This window comes from Cinclus cinclus, chromosome 3 (assembly GCF_963662255.1).
Source record: "Cinclus cinclus chromosome 3, bCinCin1.1, whole genome shotgun sequence".
Taxonomy (NCBI): Eukaryota; Metazoa; Chordata; class Aves; order Passeriformes; family Cinclidae; genus Cinclus; species Cinclus cinclus.
This window is the reverse complement of record NC_085048.1, coordinates 9,840,200-9,861,823: the sequence shown is the minus strand read 5'-3', so window position 1 is coordinate 9,861,823 and position 21,624 is coordinate 9,840,200. Positions and strand designations below refer to the sequence as shown.

General features: G+C 36.6%; 1 protein-coding gene across 2 annotated transcripts in view; it reads right to left on the bottom strand.

Moving 5' to 3' along the window:
- WDR35 (WD repeat domain 35) overlaps positions 1 to 17,370 on the bottom strand; it is a 40,951-nt gene extending 23,581 nt beyond the window's left edge. Inside the window, exons 1-12 of one of the 2 annotated variants that reach the window (XM_062488454.1) lie at positions 17,331 to 17,370; positions 16,681 to 16,798; positions 15,798 to 15,869; positions 14,365 to 14,457; positions 13,166 to 13,294; positions 12,809 to 12,942; positions 11,102 to 11,267; positions 10,860 to 11,005; positions 8,754 to 8,879; positions 6,082 to 6,267; positions 5,500 to 5,532; positions 3,350 to 3,410 (exon numbers count right to left, since the gene is read on the bottom strand). In XM_062488454.1, coding sequence (XP_062344438.1) covers positions 3,350 to 3,410; positions 5,500 to 5,532; positions 6,082 to 6,267; positions 8,754 to 8,879; positions 10,860 to 11,005; positions 11,102 to 11,267; positions 12,809 to 12,942; positions 13,166 to 13,294; positions 14,365 to 14,457; positions 15,798 to 15,869; positions 16,681 to 16,798; positions 17,331 to 17,354 — 1,288 coding nt within the window. In that variant the 5' untranslated portion in view covers positions 17,355 to 17,370. The remainder of the gene's footprint in view (positions 1 to 3,349; positions 3,411 to 5,499; positions 5,533 to 6,081; positions 6,268 to 8,753; positions 8,880 to 10,859; positions 11,006 to 11,101; positions 11,268 to 12,808; positions 12,943 to 13,165; positions 13,295 to 14,364; positions 14,458 to 15,797; positions 15,870 to 16,680; positions 16,799 to 17,330) is intronic. The other variant, XM_062488453.1, reaches the window with a different exon arrangement.
- Positions 17,371 to 21,624: the final 4,254 nt, after the last annotated feature.

Below are 21,624 nucleotides of genomic sequence, written 5' to 3'. Positions count from 1 at the left end.
TACCTTTTTATTGACAGAACTTTATGCAACAATTTACTAATTTACTGAAAGAAAATAACCTGAAAATTTGTATTAGTAGAAAGAAGAGGGAGAAAAAAGAATTTTACAAACAGATAATAGCATTTTTCATGTCAGTAACACCTGTCCAATTATCTTGAGTAAGAGGTAAGTTAATTTTACTTTTTAACCACTTATTTCTTATACTATTAGTAATGGCTCTCACCAGAGAATTGATTTAATGCAAATTTTCCTCATTTATAAACAGAACAAAAGGACAATGATTTTGTTAGAAATAATGTATCAACTGGAATCTTAGGAAAACTTTCAGAAAGGTCTTCTGCCTTTAAGGTTTTACAAGGTCCTCTCTATATTGACTTCTGCAAGGCCAGACAGCTGCTTAAGTTCAGCATGCTGTCAAAGTGGAACAATTACACTTCCTACTGCCAAGAAGCTCCAGCTGTGATAAACAGCATGATATACTGTACAATAGGACCTTGACTATGTACAGATGTCAGCCTCTCACACAGTGACCTTTTGTTGTAAATATTTCTAGTTGTTCTATAAAGTTGAATTTTCAAACGTTACAAAAAAAGTAACTATGATGAAACCAGCACAATATGTTCCAAAAGAGTTGCATTTATAGGTATTTGCTTCTCATTTTTACCTTCAATACCTTCTGTAAGTTTGAAGAGCAAACTTTTAGAGTCTTACAGGATGCATATTTAAAAAAAAAAAAAAAAAAAAAAAGGTTGAATCTCTGGCTGTGTTTACCACACAGTAATGAAAGACTCGCTTGTAATGTTTTAACTACTGAGGCTACAGAAATTTTTCAGGACTCAAAAATGTACATATTCCTAACCTCAGCTATTTGTCCATCTATGAGGCTGAAAGCTATAATGCCCAGCATTTTCACAAGTGAACTCACTCTAGGAAAGAGCATTGCAAATCTGTGCACCAAACTGGTCCTCCTACTGGAGGGAACAGCAGCAGACTCCAGAAAACTTTGTTATGCTAAAGGAAGAAATTATTTAAACTCTTCAGCACAATTCAAGTACAGTTGGAATAACAACAGCATTTTTCAATTAAATAGCCTTTCTTTTTAAGTGTTCCCAGTTGCTGAAAAATATTCTTTTCTTGTGTACAGGCAGCTGTAGGAGATGGGTCATACTGGCAGAATTATAAAGAAACCTTTGTTTATAACGTAAATAAAACTTTCATAGATAGATTCAGAAAGTTCACATAAACGGAACACTAGAAAAATGCAAAGCAAAGATTTAAAATGCAGAGTTAGACATGCACATGCAGAGCTAATTTTAACAGTGAGTGGGATTCATCTCACCTAATTTTAGACATCTCTGACAGAGATGAGCTGGCTGCCCCGGGCTTCTTCATACCCAGTGAAGAGCAAAAAGATCCCCTTCATGAATGATTCACTCAACTTATTTTAGATATCAGCTACAGAATGAGAACTACCTCCTCTGAGTCCCTGAACCCTTCTCCCACCAATCCTACCTGCCAAGTAAAGGAAACCAGTGGGCACATACAGTGCACACATCTGATCAGGAGCAGAGACAGGACAGGGACACAACAGGCACCCAACTCACACCACTGTTACCCATCACATCATCTTACTTCATGGGATTCTGTTTTGGGTTTAGATTTTTTGTTTTGGCTTGGTTTTGTTTTTTTTTCTTTAGCAGGGGAGGGAATTGTTTGGTTGTTTTGTTGATGTTTTTTCCTCCAGTCTTGGTAAAATTTTTGGTATTGATCCTCCTGGACATGTTATTCCTTAAGATTCTGACAGGGCCACCCTACTGCAAAAGGTGGCAAGAGGACATCAAAGGGACAGAAACAAATCACAAGGCTAAAACTACCACAATATTTCATAAACTTTCCATAGGACAAAGTAGTCACAGTCATTCATGATAGCATACTCTTCATCTTAATTGTGATCTGCAATACAGGGCATGAATTTAAAAAAAAAATATATATATATGACTCACAGCCGATTTTGTCCTGCTATCAATGAAACACTGAACATTTGAAAATGACACAACTTAGTTAATGTATAATAAAGAATAAAACCATTTAGAAGCACTGTTTGAGGAAAATAATAATTTATGATCTCAATTATTTCTAATCTTTGGTTGGTTTTTATCCTATCTGTATTCTTCTGTGAATTGTTACTTCCTTGTTCAATAGTTCTTCACCTTACTCCCCTCATCATGTCTATCTTACCAAAACTTTACCCATCAGAGTAATTTTATCAGAGAGAATGGCTGTTTGTTGTTTAATATTAACAACAAGTATTAGCACTATGACTTAAAACTAACTTTTCTACTGAGACTAATTTAGCCAAAAAAGTTTCTTTTTGCAGAGAGGATAAAACAATGACTCTAGAAAGCAATTTACATCAAAAAAATTAAGGAGGTTTATTGTCATAATAGAGTCTTCCCTCTCATTCAAGAGCAAATAAGTATTTTTATAAATTTAAGTAAGTTATTTAGCCTTTCAACAAAACAGGAGAGTTAATCAAAGAATTAAGGTTCAAAAAGAAAACTGCAAACAGGGTTCACAGTGTCTATTCTGACTCCAAATTCAGACCTATTTGGCTAGCAAACCAAGAATAAATCAAAAACCAGAATGAATAGAAGTAGATTCATTAGTCAAAAAACTGATTAATTTGTCAGTTAATCTACAATTCCCTCATCTCTTTAGAGGGAAAATAATCAATTATTGTTATTCTCAAGCAAAAATCACAAAAAACAGTGGCTTGCAGTTACTTGCAATTCTGTACCACACCTGCAGCAAACAGGCAGTAGGAAGAGCCTGGAATTCAGCACTAGTTAGGATTTGGGGGTGTTTTCATACTTGTGTTATAATGCACTGATTTTTTAAAATTTAATTTTAATTTATAATCTGAAACTACTTAGATAAAACAGTTGTGAGGAAGATAAAGTATTATCAACACTGAAACACAAGAAATTCTTTTTTTAAGCTATTTGGGCAGCAGCAACAAGTCATTTTTAAATCCAAGTCCAAAACGTATTATTTCGCTTCCTCCGATACAATTGGGCCCTTTGCAAAGTACATTTTCTCAACAAGAAGTTGAATTATCACTGTTGTGAAGGAAAATCTGAATTGCCAAAAGAAATCAATTTTTTAAAAAATGTAGCAGTTTTTGAAAATTCTGTTTTCCATAGTTTGCATTAACTGGAAGAATCAGCTTAAGTTTAACCAATTTGACAAGGAATGTTACTGGTTTGATAAGCCATTATCTTTATTAACAGATAACTAACAGGTAAATTCCAACACAAATTATAGAATAAGACTATTTCAAGTTGCTTACCAATATCAATATATTTTGGGTCCAAGGGTGTGCCAATAGAATTGCAGAGAACCAGCACATACTGTATGGAAATAAAAGCAAGTGCCATTACTACCACACTTCTTGTAGATCAGTAAACTGCACACAGTTTAATGAGAAGGTGCATCTCATAACCCACACCACACATTCTAATGCTCATCAGCAACAGCAAACACACAGACCATGACTGCAGAAAATACAGAGCAGCATAAGCATGAGAAAGTAATGAGCTGTTTGCCAATTAGTACTATAAATTAAGAAAAAGTTCAAAACAGGCAAGTAACCAGCTTTTATGCATGGGAGCAAATGTACCAGACAAAATCCAACAAGCAGGAGATACCAGCAGCACATCCACACACAACACATGGGCAAGGCAGACAGCTGTCCCCTGCTGCGTGAGGCACACGCTGCACTGCAGGTATTTACAGGCATCCTACACCACTGACTCTGGGACTTAACTCTCACCAGCTGCTCATGCAAAAGGTAATCTAACCAACTCCCAGCAGTTAGGATCTTTGTTCTATCCTTTGCAGATCTCCATCTCCTTGAACCTCCAAGAGGGTAACAGAGTGGGGAGAACTGTCAATAAGGCTCTTCCTCTGCCCTGCAGTATCACAGGTACTACAGAAGTGATGAGGGGTTTTTTTAAGTTTTGCCCTTCTTGTAATCTCACTCAGGAAGGCTTTAATAGCACAGTTACCTCAGAGATTGGGCTGTTAAATTTAGGAAGATGCAAATGCATAACAATTCACTAGGCACCGATGCTTCACTGTTGTATTTTACATATTTATTTCTCCAGATCCAAATCAAGGATTAAATATCTTAATGATTATTGCATAGGGAAATGCCTTGAATGAGCAGTGTGGAAATTAAGGAGCAACTTTTACTGTCAAATCTTTAAATTTATTAAATAAAATAAATTATATAGGGCTACCAAAATGTGAATTACCCAAGAGCTGTTACCCTGACTCTCCAGGAAATGAAAGATAATGAGTTTTTCATGGCTCTTTCACCTCTTGAACAATCCATGTACTTGTGGTAGCACACTACAGTAACTGTACAGCTACCCTTTTAAGATTTAAGATTAAGATAGATTGATACCTTATTTATCACATGAGAGCAGTACAGTTTAGCTTTTCGTCTACTGTATGAATTTCATTATTCCAAAGAAAAAGAGCTGAACATGGATTTCTTTTCATTAATTTTTTTTTCTGGTTTGGCCACCAATAAGTACCTCACAAAAATAGTATTTTTATTTCTTTGTCCATGAGTTAAACTTTCCAACAGCATTCTCAAATGTCTATTTTCAATAAAAATACATTGTGCCTCTGCCTTTGCAGGAAAACACACATGCCTTTTCTAACTCTCTGGTTTTTATTTCCATCATGTTTACATTAATTCTTCTCTGGTAAGTTATCCCCACATTGAGTCTACAATAAACTTCTCTTTTATGCCCTTTCTAGTAATTTCTGAGACCCCAAGTCAGCAGATGAGGGCCTGTCAAGGAGTAATGGAGTAACAGTATCCAAGACAGGCTGTATGACCCACACAGGGTAGTGCCAGGGCAGGGAGTTTCCATTGTCTGATTTATCCAGCCTTGTTATGGATATCAACATGAAGTTCTTCTCAACTTATTGACACATCTACCTGCAATATCTTTAAACAGATCCTGCTGAAATTAAGCCTTTTTCCATTAGAGATTGCTGTAAATTCTGCCATTTTGAAATCACAATTCTAATGACCAATACCTCTTGTAAATCAAATTAGCTTTTCAGACAACAACTCTAATGAACTGCTACCCATAAGCCTACGCAATTCATTTCCTAAAATCTGGCAACTCACAGTGTTAATAATTACACTGGAGCCATTTCAAAACAAATAAAAAGTCCTTACTATCTGTAATTTTCAGGTGCTAAAATTACATCTCTTATTTATGCTCAACAGAGTGCACTAAGTCTCTCTACTGTTTGTTTTCTCCTTTAAAATTACAATTCTGAAAAAAATTATTTTATTGCATTCAACTTCACCAAATGTTTATAGCCATATATCCTGTGTTTTCAGTCCATATGACAGTATACCATCTATTGCACAATGAAGCAAAGCAGCACTAAAGCATGTTTGGGGACTTTTACCATGGCACCAAATGACTCTGTCTCATGCTCCTCCTTTGTAAGCAACATATAAGTGATACAGAAAATAATTCTGAAGTGATTACACAAGAAAAATCATATAACAGTATCACACTAACTGAACATTCATTAACTAAAGGATACATTTATCAATTATAATTTCATATAAAATAAATTAATAAACAAATCAGTTTGCAGTAAAATGTAATTTATATCACCAAAAAAACCTGTCCCTTTTTTCCCCATTTCTGACTGATGAAATACTCATTACCATTTTGATGCTTTTACCTTGTCTCTGGAGAACTGTTCCATATATCTCTAAAGAAAATTAATCTGGAAGGCTGCAGTTTTTATTAGGTTACTAAGGGCTACAAGGAGTTGATCTGTAGATGCAGTTGATCAGATACATTGTTTTTTGTTGGAATTCTCTGTTTTTAAACATTGAGCCCATTCATGCCATTCTGTCAAATGACAACTGACACAACTCTGAGGCAGATTCAGACTTTTACATTTCATCTTACTCCAACTGTAAAGAACTGATATGTGGAACAGAGCATTGCAAGTGAAAATTAAGACAGATTTTACCTGAGGCTGATTTTCATCTGCTTTAGTTGCTAAAACACAGAAGTCCCCATACGTTGTTATGGAAATTAGGCTCCTGACATATTTCACATATTTCTCATTGTTTTTTGTGTCCCAAAAGACTACGCAGCACTCTGGGCGATCCGCTCGGGTATAGGCATAAACAACAGTATTGGAACAGTAACCCCACTGCCAAGAAACACAAGGTTGATTAAAACAATCAGAAATTATAAGAATTCAATAATGAATTGTTCACAGCCATGAAAGAAAGAGTTTATTTTCATATACACAATTAGCATTCAATGTTTGTTACCTGTCAAGTGACAAACTGATGTATTATGAGAACACAGCACACATAGTAATATACTGGTATATTAAACTGGCAAAAGAAGCTTTTCTATCGCAGTGTAACTTCAGAACCGAAGGATCAACCTTAAAATGTGACAAGAAAGATCTCACTTTGCCTTGTTTCTTCCTTGTTCAGCAGGTATAAAGATACATTTATTTAGTTCAGCAGCTATTCAGAAATACTCACTGTGATGATGGGTTTTGCCATAAAATACTTGCTTTTTGACTACTGATTTGGAAACCCAAAGTTCACTTCCCAAAGGAAATACAAAAAATACCTCAAACAGTACAATTCCAGAAGGAGACAAAAATAAGCCATTATACAGGAGCACTGTAATAACTCACATCACCTCCTGCATACCAGTACCATGAGAAAACACCCCCTGCCTCCCAGAAGAACATAATTATTCCTGTAACAAGTAGGAGAAAGGACAAAAGGGCAAAAGAAACAGAATATACATGAGGATGCACTTTATTGCATCCTCAATTCGACTGATTTAAAGCACAAAATTTAATAATGAAAATCCTTTCTAATACAACAGAATCAGGAAGGAGGTGAAGCTGTCAAATAAATGAGACGTAAAGCAAAACACTCAAAGATGATGATGAAATTGTAGAAAAACTAACAGAATTCTCTGCATCAGCATCTACTACAGAGAGAGAAGAGAAAGCTTATTAGTGTTGGCAAGAGAGGCTCCCACACTCCTCAGGAAATGAAATCAAGATGATACACTACAGCATCAACAGAAGAACTTCTAGAACAGACCTGTACACTCTAAATCAGTATTGCAACTCCATGCAAACTATGAGTAGTTTTAAAAAAGATCAGCTGAATTCATAGTTTTTACTGTCCTGTTAATATAAAACCCCCTTTCTCTTACTATGACTTATTGAAAAATAGAGGAAAACAGCTTATTCAGTAGATTAGCATTGTGATATTAACTCTTCATCTCCAGGTCATTAATTCCAATCCAGCCTAAGATAATTACAGCTTTGAAACACTCCCATTTCATGACTGTCACCTTTTAGAACATGTAGCTCCTAAAGGGGAGTTACTTATATTATCAAAACACAGCAGAAGTGTTTATTGAAGGAAATTCAATATCATTCACCATAAAAATATTTAACATTGAAATAGAGCACACTACCAACCTATTGAATTTATTTGCTGCAGAAGTAAGTTAATTTGGACATACTTCTTTCCTTTTCAACTATGCAAAATGGAAAAAAATGAGCTTACACATGCAGTTTGTAAAACTGAAGTTTCAAAGTATTATTAATTTGCAAACTGTGCCAGATCTTCAAAAACATATGGTCTCCTAGATACTGATGAGTTTAAGAAAATGCAATGGGCCTTTGTTCCAGCTGTTGCACATTTCCCAAAATAAACATTAAGTAGCATTTCCTGCAAGACTAATTTCCAGCTCAGATTTCCAAAGTCTTTTCCAGAAGATTTACAACAAACTATTTGAAATTGCTTCCTAGCAAATTTGTGTTTACAACTCCCTGACCAATGGTTTTTCACAACCAGCTGAAAGAACACATTTCAATATAGCTGCAGGATGTTCCTCACATTGTACTCTCTCTAATTACAGTGGCTACACACTGATGATTAAAGAACATATCCTGTGCTGTGAAAAAGTATACAACACTTTACGTTGGACTTTACATAATTGCTATTATTTGTTAAAACTGTAAATTTAAGTGAAATAGTTCTAACTCCTAAAAGAACCTAACCAAATGAAAAAAACTCAGGTGGTAGACAAGATAAAACATTATTTCAAATTAGATGAATACACTTGTAACAAGTATATTGTGAACTGAAATGTAAGCAGGAAGTACATCTATCAGGTTGCATTCATTCCTATGGTTCAGGTGTCTACTCAACTTTCCTGGCTCAAATGAATAATTCACCACTAAAAAAAAACAAAATGACAGTAAAGTAAGGCTCAAACAATTCCCATCATATGAGTCAGCCCAAACTAGTTAACTAAACAGCAGTGAAAACACTGGAGCCTTACCTAATGACATCCTCAATTCCTGCCAAATTTAGAATCATGCCCAGTTCTGTTTTCTCCTTGTGAAAATGAAACTCCAAAGGTATAGTAAAGGCAATGGCTAAGTCACTCCATCACCAAGAAAGACCCTCACATTCCACTAAAACTTCAAGTCAGTAGTGTTGATCAAGCTGCAATCCTAAATTAAGCACTAGTTTCACATACATACGTATATATGTATATTTGAGCGAGCTATTTTTTCAATGTATTCAAGAAGAGAATAAGTAAAAGGAAACTTATTAATACAATTCAGCTCAAATTACTACATACCTTGTAATGGGGACGAATGTTTGCAAAATATATGTAATGATCAACAGCCAGTGCAATTTTCAGTCCACTTCCCTCCCAGGCCAAGGAAGATAGCTGTTTGCCAGGAACTTTCAGTGTACGTAAGTGCTTGGTTAGAACAAGGAAAGAAAAAGATACAAATTTATCACAGGAAAGCCACTCTAACATACATAAACTACAGTTTCAATAGTTGATGAAAAATCCCTATAGATATTCTTCACAGTACCCCATAACAATTCTCTAATTACAATACATATGCAAAGAAAGAGATATATAAGGCATACACCATAATGTGTTCTTTCCCCTCAGGTTTAGTTTGTTTGTTTGTTTGCGTTTTATTTCCTCAGAGAGAAAGATTAACAGCAGGACTCAGTGACAGTTCAAGCTTGAAGAAATAAACACTAGCTAGAGAATAACAGTATAAACATTAATCCCTTTGGCTGGCAATCTGAATCACCTTTATGATTTCAGTCACAATTAAAACACCAGTAGCACTGATCCTGACATGCCTGAGAAGTTGCACTGACACTGGAAGTATATTAGTCAGTTCATGCACAACACCCTTTACTACAGCTGATAGCTTAAACAAATAAACAAATATCCCTCCTCTATGTCAATAGCACTCAATTAATTAGCTGCAGAGGTACACAATTATCAGTGAGGCAGTGGATGTTTTCCTCTTCTCTATCCCCTTTCCAAAAGAATCTAAGAAAGGCAGTTGGTACACTTTCCATCTTTTTTCAAATATCTTTATTTTACTGAAGAATTTTAAATTGAATGAAGGAAACAAATAGAAAAAAGTAAGTTTTCAAAAAACTATAACTTTAGTCCCACAGAGCACTTGTTGGTGAGTAGCTTTTCAGTTGCAAATAACATATAGATGTATGTAATAAAAGATAGACTTATCCACTGTATGTTTTTGAATCATCTTAGGCTTTAAAAATACATTTTACTGAGTAGAACATTGATGCTCAGGTCTAACTTTCCTTCTGAGTGCCTATATCATGCCTTTGACCAGATGCAATTACCAAGTCAAAATACTGCTCACACATTATTCATAGAAAATACCATCTTCCAGAAAGTTAAGTCCACATCTGAGTATCAGAACTAGTACAAAACTCTCAAACCAAATAATTTACTTCTAAACACTAAATACAAAATCTGGAACACCGGTTTCAGTTCATCCAAAAGACATCAGCAACCAGAGATGCAACATTATTTCCAAAACCTTTGGTTCCATTAAATCTTTTCAACTAAGGCAACCCCTACAAATGATGCTGGATCTTAACCCCTTTCACAGCACAGCTCAGAGCTGACCAGTATTTCCTCTGTACAAGGGACAAACTTCATCACACTCTGATACATAACACTAACTTACTGATTTTCAGGTATATTACTAACAGGGAAAGGGATATTACATGGCAAGGCAAAAACAGCACAACAAAAATACATTGTCTCTCAACCTGCAAACGTTTAATCTACCATAAAAAGCCAGGATGGACAAAAGCCATTTACAAAACAGTAACAGCCAAATGAAGAAGTCTAGAAAAAAATTCTGAGCCATTGCTTTTACTGATACAGGATGCCTTCTTGCCAGTTTTACTGATTCCATAAAAAAGAACAAATACCAATTATTTAATACCACTACCCATTCACTGCTGTATTTTCAGCTTCTAATCTACAGATGTTCAGGGCTCTAACACAGCCAGCGTAGAAAGACAAGTACTTCTGGATTTGATACACAGCTGTTGACATCTTGACTGCTGCCTAAGCTCCAAACTGCTTATCCTCTTCTATAGTCTCATCTGAGGGATCTGGTGTTCAAAGTTAGACACCACACTTATCCTTAGTGTTTTGAGAAGCACTTGGATTTTCGTGCTGGTCACTATGCTGTTATTCTAAAAGGGTACATAGTCCTGTCTCCAGATGTTTCCAGATCCATGTGGATATTCCAGATGGATACCTCAGAGCACTAAACACCTACATTTTGGCATGCAAATTACACCAGTAATGACCCTGTAGGAAAACATAAAAGAATTTAGAAAGAAAAAAATGCAAATATTTACACTATATATCAAATAATTTTACCTCACCAAAGGGAGTGTAGAACTGCACAACATTGACATCTTTATCTTGAGAAGCTGCTTTGAGGAAGCCTGCCACTGCCAGGACACTTCCATTGGAGTTCCACTGAATACACACTACATTGATACCAGTGTCAATCAAAACAGGATCTAGGTTTTAAGGAATAAACATTATGAATATCAACACAAGTAGACATTTTGGGTCAAGAGAAGCTCAGTAACTTGCACCCCACATTTTGTACCTACTGTAGTCATTCTCATCTCTCATTATCTGGCATCTCCCATTGTCATAACAGACAGCAAGGCAAGGGCAGTTGGGTTCAATGTAGCCTTGGGTACCGTGGTACCAGTGTATCCCAGCAATGCTGAAGACTCCAGTTAAGTTCACCAAACAGCTCAGCTTCATTTTCACCTGTACAAGAATAGTTAATTAAGGCCATATACAGCATGTTATTTAAAGATTTATATCTCTACTGACACTTAAGCAAAATTGTTTTCCTGTCCTGAGAAAAACTTTCAAGATCTCAGAACTTTATGGGTTTGAAAAACTTCCTTATATAATCAAAGCCATATCAGACATATGAAAATATAATTTTTTAACTACAAAGAAGTACCCTAATGTTGGCATTTTCATTCTTTGAAATGTAACTTAAAAACAAATAAAACCAACAGCATAAAAAGGTCACCACTCACACATGTGCATAGGTGTAAGAAACCCCCTGACATGGTGCAAAAAATAATTTCTATTTCAAACCATTCCTGGGCACAGTATTTTAAAAACCAACCAAAAAAATCCAACAACAACAACAAAACAATAGCTTGCTTGACTAAAGTTTGCTGAATAACATATAAAAGTAATTGGAAAAAACAACTGTCCAAATTAGAACACCAAATAACTTTTGCAATAGCTAGTCCAGAATACCTGGTAACATAAGTAAGGGTTTGTCTGAAAGATAACAATATCCTGGATCAATTCAAAGAGGAATGCCAGGTAAGTTATGGGAAAGAGGAGGAGAGGGAGAGAGAGCATAACCATACATATTGCTGATATGGTGAGGGAAATGACAGCAAATTATTTAAAGAATTTCAATAATTTGTAGCAGTTGGAAATACCCTGATTCACACAGTGGGAACAAAGATAGATAGGAGCATAAAGGAAAGAAAATGGGAAAGGTAGCAGATACTATCTCAGGAAGGTAATGGAAAGGATAAGAAAATTCACCTTATCAAGGATTGAAAAGTTAAGAACATGGTCTCAAATACACTGGTTTTAAAGTCAGTGTTTTACTTAGCATTTTGTTATAGTCATATTCCAATACATTAAGTAAGTAGTTAAAAATAAATAAATAAATCTAGGTTGCAAGAATTCAACAATATACTATAGCTATTTCCTTTTATTTTTCCATTCACTACCAGGTTTTCTCTAAAGAATAATAGAAGCAATAGGAAAATAAACTATTGTTTTTTCTAAAAACATGCTAATACTTTAAAAAGCAGAAGCTGTAAGAAGTCATTATCCTTTAAGCCAGCATTAGTTTCTTCAAACAATGAAAAGAAGAAAAAAAACAACAGCTAAAAAATATTATATCTCACCTATCATGGCAAACATCTTTAAAAGTAAAGATTTTCAGATGTCCTAAAGAGTTTCACTTCATTTCACCATTCCTACTTCTACATTTTCAGTAACCATTGCAAGGCCGAAAGGCATTAGTTGATGTGATAATTATTTAGCTGCCAGAAAATAAGTAATTATAATAAAAAGCTGCAGAATTCTTCCATAAAAGCACTGTGCAGGAGGTTATCCAGTTCTCAGTACTGATGTCCACCAATTAAACAAACATTAAATAAATTAAGAGGAAGTAAGCTTTTATGCCTGTTGAAGTCAGTTCTAATCCTTACAATTATTATTATATCCTCATATTATAATTCTTAATTATACCACAAAGAACTTACCATAAAATTTCCCTGATTGTCATAAATGTGAATCTCTCCATTTGCCATTCCAAAGAGTAAAATTCTGCTATCAGAGGACCAGGCCACGTGGCACAGGTGGCTACCTTTCAAGTCTTTTCCCCAAATGCGATTGCCTGGAACAAAACACTGACTGCACTTACACCACAAAATTAAATCAGGATACGAGTTACCAATGTAAAAACTAAAATAGCTAAAGTCAAAGCAATACATAGTAAGTAACTATTAATTGTATTTACCTGGAGAAACAGAACCACTAAACAGAACACTAACAGAACCAGTATATAATACTACAAATCTGTGTATCAGCACAACGGTTAGTAGGATTTAAAACTTTACCATCCACTGATCCAACAATCACAGCTCCATCTTCATATACAATACAAATCTTCTGTCCATCAGCATTCCAGCTCATACTTCTAACCACTGATTTATTTCTGTTGTTAATCATCTCTTCATACCAAGAACCTATCAGAAGTGAAAGAAAAACCGAGTTACACTTTTGATTTGATAAATCTCTAGGGGACTCAAGGTACATGCTAATTACTGAACTGCCCTTTCAGTAAAAGCCTAACAAGACTACAGGACAGTGTCCCCAGAAGACACAGCCACAGTTCCTGTGAAACCCATGGGAGCTGCTCATTTCCAAAGTGAATGGTGATGAATGAGGAGTCAGAAAGGGGAGCCAGAGTCCAAGAGGGGCCCTACAGAAAAAGCTCTGTGCTTAAGTAATTTCAGAACTGACAACACAATAGGAAACATAAATTGAGGGGAAAACTGGCTTTGCTAGGAATAGGTAATAAGTAATTTACTGATCATTTTCCAAAACTAAGAGATTATTCATGTGACAGTACAGACACCACGTATCAGCCAGAAAGACTTTTATTCTTTACTCCTGAAATAAGAAGAGCTAAGATTTTGTTTCCATTTTTCATTAAACTAAAATTTCCAAGAGAATAGGAAGACCCTTTATTTTCTTTTTGCTTCCCACATGTTGGAAAGTGTTTACCTTGACTATGAGGTTTCCTGTCTTACAAATGAATTCCAGTGAACCACAGTATATGTGTGTGTGAAAAGGTCAAGAGCAATAAAAGATAATTAAAGTCATACACCAGTTTGTCATATTGGTTCACTACCTTAAACATTTCTAAAGATTGTTTTTATGAGAGTATTTAATTGATGCTCTATGCAGTGCTGGTAAGTTCTTGTAGTCTACTATTATGTTTGTGCTCACTGCACAGTATATTTTACATATTGTATTCAAAGCAACAGAGATAAAAGATTTAGAGCAGTTTATCAAGCACATGGCTAAGTGCTGATATCTTCTATGGTAGCTCGGCAGGACAAATGCCTTGTCATGTGTGACTACACTATAAAAAGTAAAGACAAGCATTACAATAAAACTTGAAAATAATTTTCAAATTATTTTTAGCTATACAATCCGCAAAATAAACCTACAAAAAAAAAGAACTGTAAAAACTGTAGGTGAGGGGGGAAAATGGCACAGAATATTATCTCAAGTTTATCCTGCAGAATACCTCTGTACAGCATCCACACAATGATGAGGCCATTTTGATCACTGGTAGTCAATTTTTGATACTGTTCATTCCATGTCACAACCTGCACAAAACCTAGAAAGTGGTAAAAAGCTATTTATTGGCATTATTTAAGTAATTAATAAAAAATACAACATTCAACTTAATCAACCTGGAGCTTTTCAGAAATTTGCTTTGCTGACTTTGATTTAGTTGTAGGCTTCATTCTGTGTCACTTATTTCCTCTTTGAAAATTCTGCTTAGGAGCTCCTTTTGCTTCTGTATTCACCCACTGGAGTAACATCCTTTCCAAATCTTGCTCAGTGTTGACTCCACACTCAAAACCGAAATCTTGGTTTTGCAGTTTCTGACCACCTCTGACACTCTAGGACACTGACAAAACTTTACTGTTGTAGGAAGTTCGAGGTTTTTCTTCCTCTTCATAGTTTGATCCTCACTACTGCTGCACTTATAAAACATAATATCCCTGACAATTACCCAAAAGAGCACTCTACACACAAATCCTTCAGACCCTCAAGATTCATATGGGACCCCACTCAAATATTTGAAACATCTCTGAACTTTTATCAGTTCCATACCCTAGATCAACTTGTATTACCCTTTTTCCTGCCCTCACTGCTGGATACTCATTTTCTCTGTATCCTTTCCATTTTTAGTGTTTCATTCATGAACTTTATCAACAGATGCAATCAAAGTTATTCTGAATGTCAAGGATTTTTAAAGTAATAGTAAACTATTTCAGAATTGCAGCTATCCATTCAAAGTATCCACTACATCAATTCCTCACAATTAATTTGTTCCAATTCTATTTAATTAAGCCCTTAAAATAACCTGACTCTTGGCAGAGTTCAACTGCAAGTCCTCATAAGAAGGTCCACTTCTTCAAATAAAGCATGGATTTCAGCATCCTACTCATATTCCATTGTCCATGGGTGATGACCATTCAACATTTCCCATGTGAGAAATATAAGTCCTCCTAATTTTGCTGCATCCAGTTTTTACTTTCACACATTATTCTTCTCCAGCTTTCTTTCTAACCTCTCTAAACTTTGTCTGAACACTGCAGTCCATGCATATACACATTCTGTATTTTATCAATAAAGGGGAAAATTACAATATATTTAACGCAGAAATCAGGTTTACTGAACCACTTTTTATTTCTTCAGAAGAAAATGGAAAGCTACTGTAACATGTAAGCAAATCTCACAGACATTATTAGAAAGAAAACCCAAACACCCTTATCCAAGACAACGGGGTAAAAGTACACAGCCAAGCTGTTACATACTATGCTGAATAATCACAACCTTTATTTTGGATTTATAATAAAAAGTTATACTAAAATTACTCTATCAGCTTCTCAAAATGTTGTATTTCTGCTCTAACTAAAAGTAAACCAAATGCCCAAACACACTTACCACTATGACCTTCAAGAGTCTGAGTCACAGAAATGTTGTTAGGAGCTGCTAGTCCTTTTATCTTTGCTTCATCTAAAAAATACCAAATTCACTATGAAAACAAATGCAACAAAGCATACATGTTACCATGTTTCTATGGATACTGAAGATCTAATTACCATTTACTCAGATCAACTGAGCCACTTAAAAGGAAGTACACAGTAACTGCAGGATGAAATTTCCACCGGTGTTCCACGTGTTTGCTATTCACATCTATCATCCAAATTGATACACGCCTTATAGTCTAGCAGTTTTTGAGAAAAAAAGCCAACAAAACAAACAAACAAAAAAAAAAATCCCAAACTCCACAACAACTGTGGAGTTGTTACACAACAACACGTTGTTACATTCAGAAAAAAAAAAAAGTTTAAAAATTTTTGAAAATGGATTTTACTTTTCTTGGAGCATATTTATTAACATAAAATACAGAGCTTTCTCCCTAAAATAATTAAGATCGCAGAATACAGTCAAACAAAATCAAGAAATAACAAAGTAAGTTCCAAAATAAAGAGGAAGCCTACACAAAAAGAATTAACTATATGCCCTGAAAAAATAAGGAAGCAGCACCGAAGAAAATATCAGCAGATATAATGGGTAGACAAATTACTTGTGTGCCAAGTAAGACCAGCTGGAGAAAAACTGTATTCATCAGACAGGAATGAAAAAAAATTGATGTTAGGAGAAATATATAATTACCTACGTACAGATGTAAAACATATTCAATATTGTCAAGTAACTCGGGGAAGAAGTTATGGTTTCTTAAGTGTGGTGGGTTTTGTTCTTAAAATAAGAACTAAAAAAAACAAACAAAGAAAAACAAACACATACTGACACCCCCATTTACCTGTTTGTGTTTCTAATTTTAGAACTTTCAGTAATCCATCCTCTCCACCACAGGCTATGAAACCTTGGGTCTTATTCCAGGAAATACATTTTAATCGAATATTACCCGGAACTGCAATCTGAAAAAGAAGTATGTTAGATGTCTACACAGCTGAAATAACCACGTTTTATTTTACCATTCTGTTTGAACACCTCAGAGACACCTACAACAGCACAAGAGAGGAATGCATTTTTATTAATAGATCTGTACGTGCAAAAAAAAAAAAAAAAAAAAAGAGAAGGCAGAATCGTAAGCACTAGCGAAACCGTGCCACCCTCAAGCAACTGAATTCACGCAGTAAATAGCAATAACAGGACACCTTCAAAGGTGTGCTGAGCATCACAAACAGGTGACAGGGGTCACACAGGGCACAGGGCTTCGCTCTCCAGCGGAAAAGCCGCGTCCAAAGCCTACAGGGGGAAAAACTGCGGAGCTGCCGCAGCAGCGGAGACCAGAGAAGCCCCAAGCCAGGCCGAGGGAACCGGCGGGACAGAGCCGGGACTGCCGCACCACGTCCCGCCTCCGGGCTCCCGATCCCTGGGACTCCCCAGGGCAGCGCCCCTGCCCCAGAGCAGCCTGCCCTCCGCCGCCCCGCGCGTCCCCAGCGGCACCTTCTTGCACAGGTAGACGAACATGCCGGCGGAGCGCGGGGAGCCGCCCGGGCCGGCCCTCAGGGCAGCGCGGCCCGCCCTGCCCGCGTCCCCCTGGCAACCGAAAATGGCCGAAACGGCGCCGCTTCCGGGGGCGGGGCCGCGCGGCGCGGGCGGCAGTGAGCGCCGCCGTGAGGGGAGGTCCGGGCCCGGGCGGGCTCGGGGCTCCCGCCGGCGGTGACCGCGCTCCGCTCGTTTAGAAAGCGTTGTTATGGAGGTTACTCTGCTGTTGCACGTAGAAAAAATCCCAAAGTTTGTGAACCCCAAGTTGTCTGGGCACGGTGTTTGTAGTGTAACGGACATCAACTTCGAATCTTAGAATGGTGTGGGTTTAAGGACGGTCTAGATCCCGCCCCTCTGCACGGGCAGGGACACGTTCCGCTCCCCCAGGCTGCTCAAAGCCCCGTCCAGCCTGGCCTTGAGCGCTTCCATGGATGGGCATCCACAGCTTCTCTGTGCCAGAGCCTCTCCACCCCTCAGTAAGGAACTTCTTACTAATAAATAACCTAAACCCGCCTTCTTTCAGTATAAAGGCATTCCTAATCAGAGAGGAAGGAGGCTTAATGCATGAAACAGCAGCTAACAAGCTCTCAGTGGAATTGAGATATTAGAAAGATAAATTATTTGTCACTAATATTGCCATATTAAAATTTATGGCTGGACAAGTTTTGATGATCTCAGACCTACGGGGAGGTTAATAAAGCTTGGGAAGAAGGATGTCACACTGATAATGGACACAAAGAATACAGAATTTATGAGCCACAAGGCCCACATTTGGCAGAACTCCCAAGATAAGAAAGAAACTAATAAAGTCAATTTAGCAACTGTGTGGAAAACAACTCTGACTGGGTAAAAGGGTAATTCTGGTAGGGGCAGAATTCAACCACTGGACCCAAGAAAACCACCCACCCAAAAAAAAAGACTGAGCACCCGGACTAATTAGCATGAGAAGCAAAAGAATCATTAACCAGCAGAAGGTAGAATGCTAATGTGACAATTGATAAAAGATATGTGTTAATCATAAAGTTTTGGAGTTCGTCTAAACCGGAATACTTAGATAAGACATGGAACTAGATAAAGGGAAATATATGATTAAAACCATTCTGTTTAAATCCCCCTGATATGAATATTGTGTTTTCTAAGCAAATTGTGTTTGATACTAGTTTGTGAAATGAGGTTTTCCCACAGCCTGAAAGATTTTGCAAAATCAGATTTCCTGCCTTTGTGTAATCAATTGCAACCTATCTGCTAAGACCAGACTTCCCACTTCTGCTGTTCTTTATCTACCAAAACCAAATGGTTACTTGACAAATTGAAGATTTCACACAGCAGTCCCATGGATGTTTTTTGACCACCACTGCTTACCTGGCAGAATTATGACAACAAAAAAATAACAATTATTGATTACTATAAGGAAAACCATGCTATAAAAAGGAGCTGCAAACCAAGGTTCGAGGGAGCGTGGAGTGGGCAGTGACCCCTCACGTTCCCCAGTGCTCCTTGCTCCGTCTGTATCAAATAAAGCAATCTAAATTTTGCTAAATATTTAGACCTTTTGTTTCTCATTTATAACACTAATTAAAAAGAGAACTGTGTAACTTGTAGCACTATGTAACTCCCATGCCCATTGGCCTTTTGATCAGGGACTTTGCAAGTATCTCCCCATCCAGGAGCATGTAAGAGACTCAAAGATGCAGCATATGAAAAGAGACTGTATACTGTAAGAAGAGGGGTTGATATAATTTTGTGGAATTGGTATTGTCTAGTAGAATTTTGGAAAACTCATACATGCTTGACAGTGACAAGTGGAGTATATGAATCCATGGGAAAAAAAACCACACTATTTTTTGGGTAGTAATGTGGAATGGGACGATCTGTTAAACCTTCTCCTTGTTCTCCATTAGGATGTATTTTGAACCATTGGGACAAATTTGGTGGAACTTTTTCTTACAAAGTGGAAGTTAAAGAAATACTGTACCCAATGATATAAAAAATATAAATATATAAAATAAATAATAAATTGGATGGTGATGAAAAATGGCCAGAAATTGGAACATTATAATAACATGCTACAGCTGTTGTTTTGCAGAAGATTGGATAAGTGGGATGAAATCGTGTGGATTTATTTTTCTCATTGAGAAATGGTCATAAAACAAGAAAGAAATGCAGGTTATTGGTGACTGATTCAAATGTGTTAATGACAATGGAAGAGAAAAAGAGATTATCTTGCTGCTGTTCTGATTGCTGTATAAGGAAAAGGTGTCTGAAAGTGGATAGTGAGGAAGAGGGTGTACATTTGTTGGGTTCTCTAAGAATCAGTATAGTGATAATTGGGACCAGGAAAGTACTGATGGTAACATTGGAGGAAGTGATGCATTTCATCCAATTGCAGAGAGAATTTGGGCACACCAAAACCCTGTTTATGTAACAGTTCTTTTTTCAACCACTGATTTGAGACATTGGAAGGAGTTTGCCAGGTTGTACTGGGAAATCCAGAAAAATTTGATATTCTGTATGGTTCACCACAACACGTGAATCTGACAGGAAAAACTGACCAGATGATGTGGTAGGGGAGGAAGCTTTATCAGATTATCTCTTGTTTTTAAATAAAACCCTGAGATTATTACACAGGTACTTGCTGTTTAGATCAGCAATCCCAATCAAGTCATCAATATATTCTTTGAAGCGTGGAGATCAAGTCTACCTGAAAACCTGGAAAGATGCTCTGCTAGGTGAGAAGTGGAAAGGATCTTGTCAGATACTGCTAACCACACACAGAGCCATGGAATTGAAAGGACTGGGCTCATGAATTCATTACACGCAGACCAAAGGTATTCCTCCAACTTTGTGGTGGTATTAACAGAAGGCCCACCCAAAGCTGAAACTGACTCGGGACTCATGAACTGCACATGGAAAAAAATAGAATCTGTACTGCAATTTTATGGTATTCAGGGAGATATTTTATTATATTTTTGTGTTTTACTAAGTTTAAAATTTTTAAAGGCAATGCACTTGATTTTTGGAACACCACTGAGCACCCAGACCTGGGTACAGAACTCTAATATAAATAATCAAGTGTCTTTTGAGTGCGTAATTATTGGCTTGTAGCATACTGGATAATAAATCCAGTTTTTCTGAACAACAATATGTCCTATTTTAAACAAATCATTTATATCATCTTGGAATTTTGCATGGTACTCACAAAGTGAAGCAGGTAATTGCTCAGAGGAATTGAATGTAAATACAATCATATGTAATACAAAATGAAGCTATGAATACTAGTGCATGAATCAAAGCCTGCCCAGCTGACAGCTTGCAAGATGCATCTGGCCTCCAGGATAATTTTCCACTATCCTATAAAATTTTACATCTCATCTCACAACTGGCCTTAGTGTAAATAGGTCTGATGTCATCCCTTCCCAATTGCCAAGAAGTTGAAAAGTCTTGCATTAGATTTACAACTTGTTTATTCTTACCAATTACAGAGGCCAAGGCATACTTCTGGCCCCATAAATGCCTGTATAATACCCTGCCTAAGTAGAGGACATGAAAGTAAGCAAAGTAAAGTGCTGGATATAAAACTCCATGACTTGGAGAAATAAAATAATAATAAAAGAAATGCATGCACAGCACTTTGAGGAAGCAAGTGTAGCATAGCCAGGACATCCCACACTAACTTTAATTGCTAACTACAGCAAATTAATATCAGTACAGGGACACATCACAAAATACCAAACACAGCCAAATCCAGCATTCATTCTTGGAGGGTTTATAGTCTCATTTTTAGCCCTTGCAGCTGAAGCTGTGTCCCACGTTCACTTGTGCTATTTAGTGTTATATTCCAGCTTAACATTACTGTGTAGGCATACCTGAAGTCATGCACTCCCATGTGCAGTGAAGTGAACATAGCTGAACGTGCTTGAATGTGGTATGTGCAGGGTGTGAAACAAGTACAGATGTTGTTTAATATGTCCTTGGCAAACCAGTTACCAGATACAATATTTTGTGTCATTATATTGCAAGGGTCTACAAAATATGTGGGATTTTTCCATTAAAAATCACCGTCGTTTTGACTCCTAATTGAAATATAATTTCTAAAGTATTTGGATGATTATAAATACCAAGTCTATAAAATGAATGGATTCCTTTAGTGACTAATTTTTTTTAACTGTTAGCTTGTGTGTTTTATCCTAAAAGCCTGATTGACACAAGTGAAGTGTCAGTAAAGTCTGCGTAATGGCAACAGGAATGATTT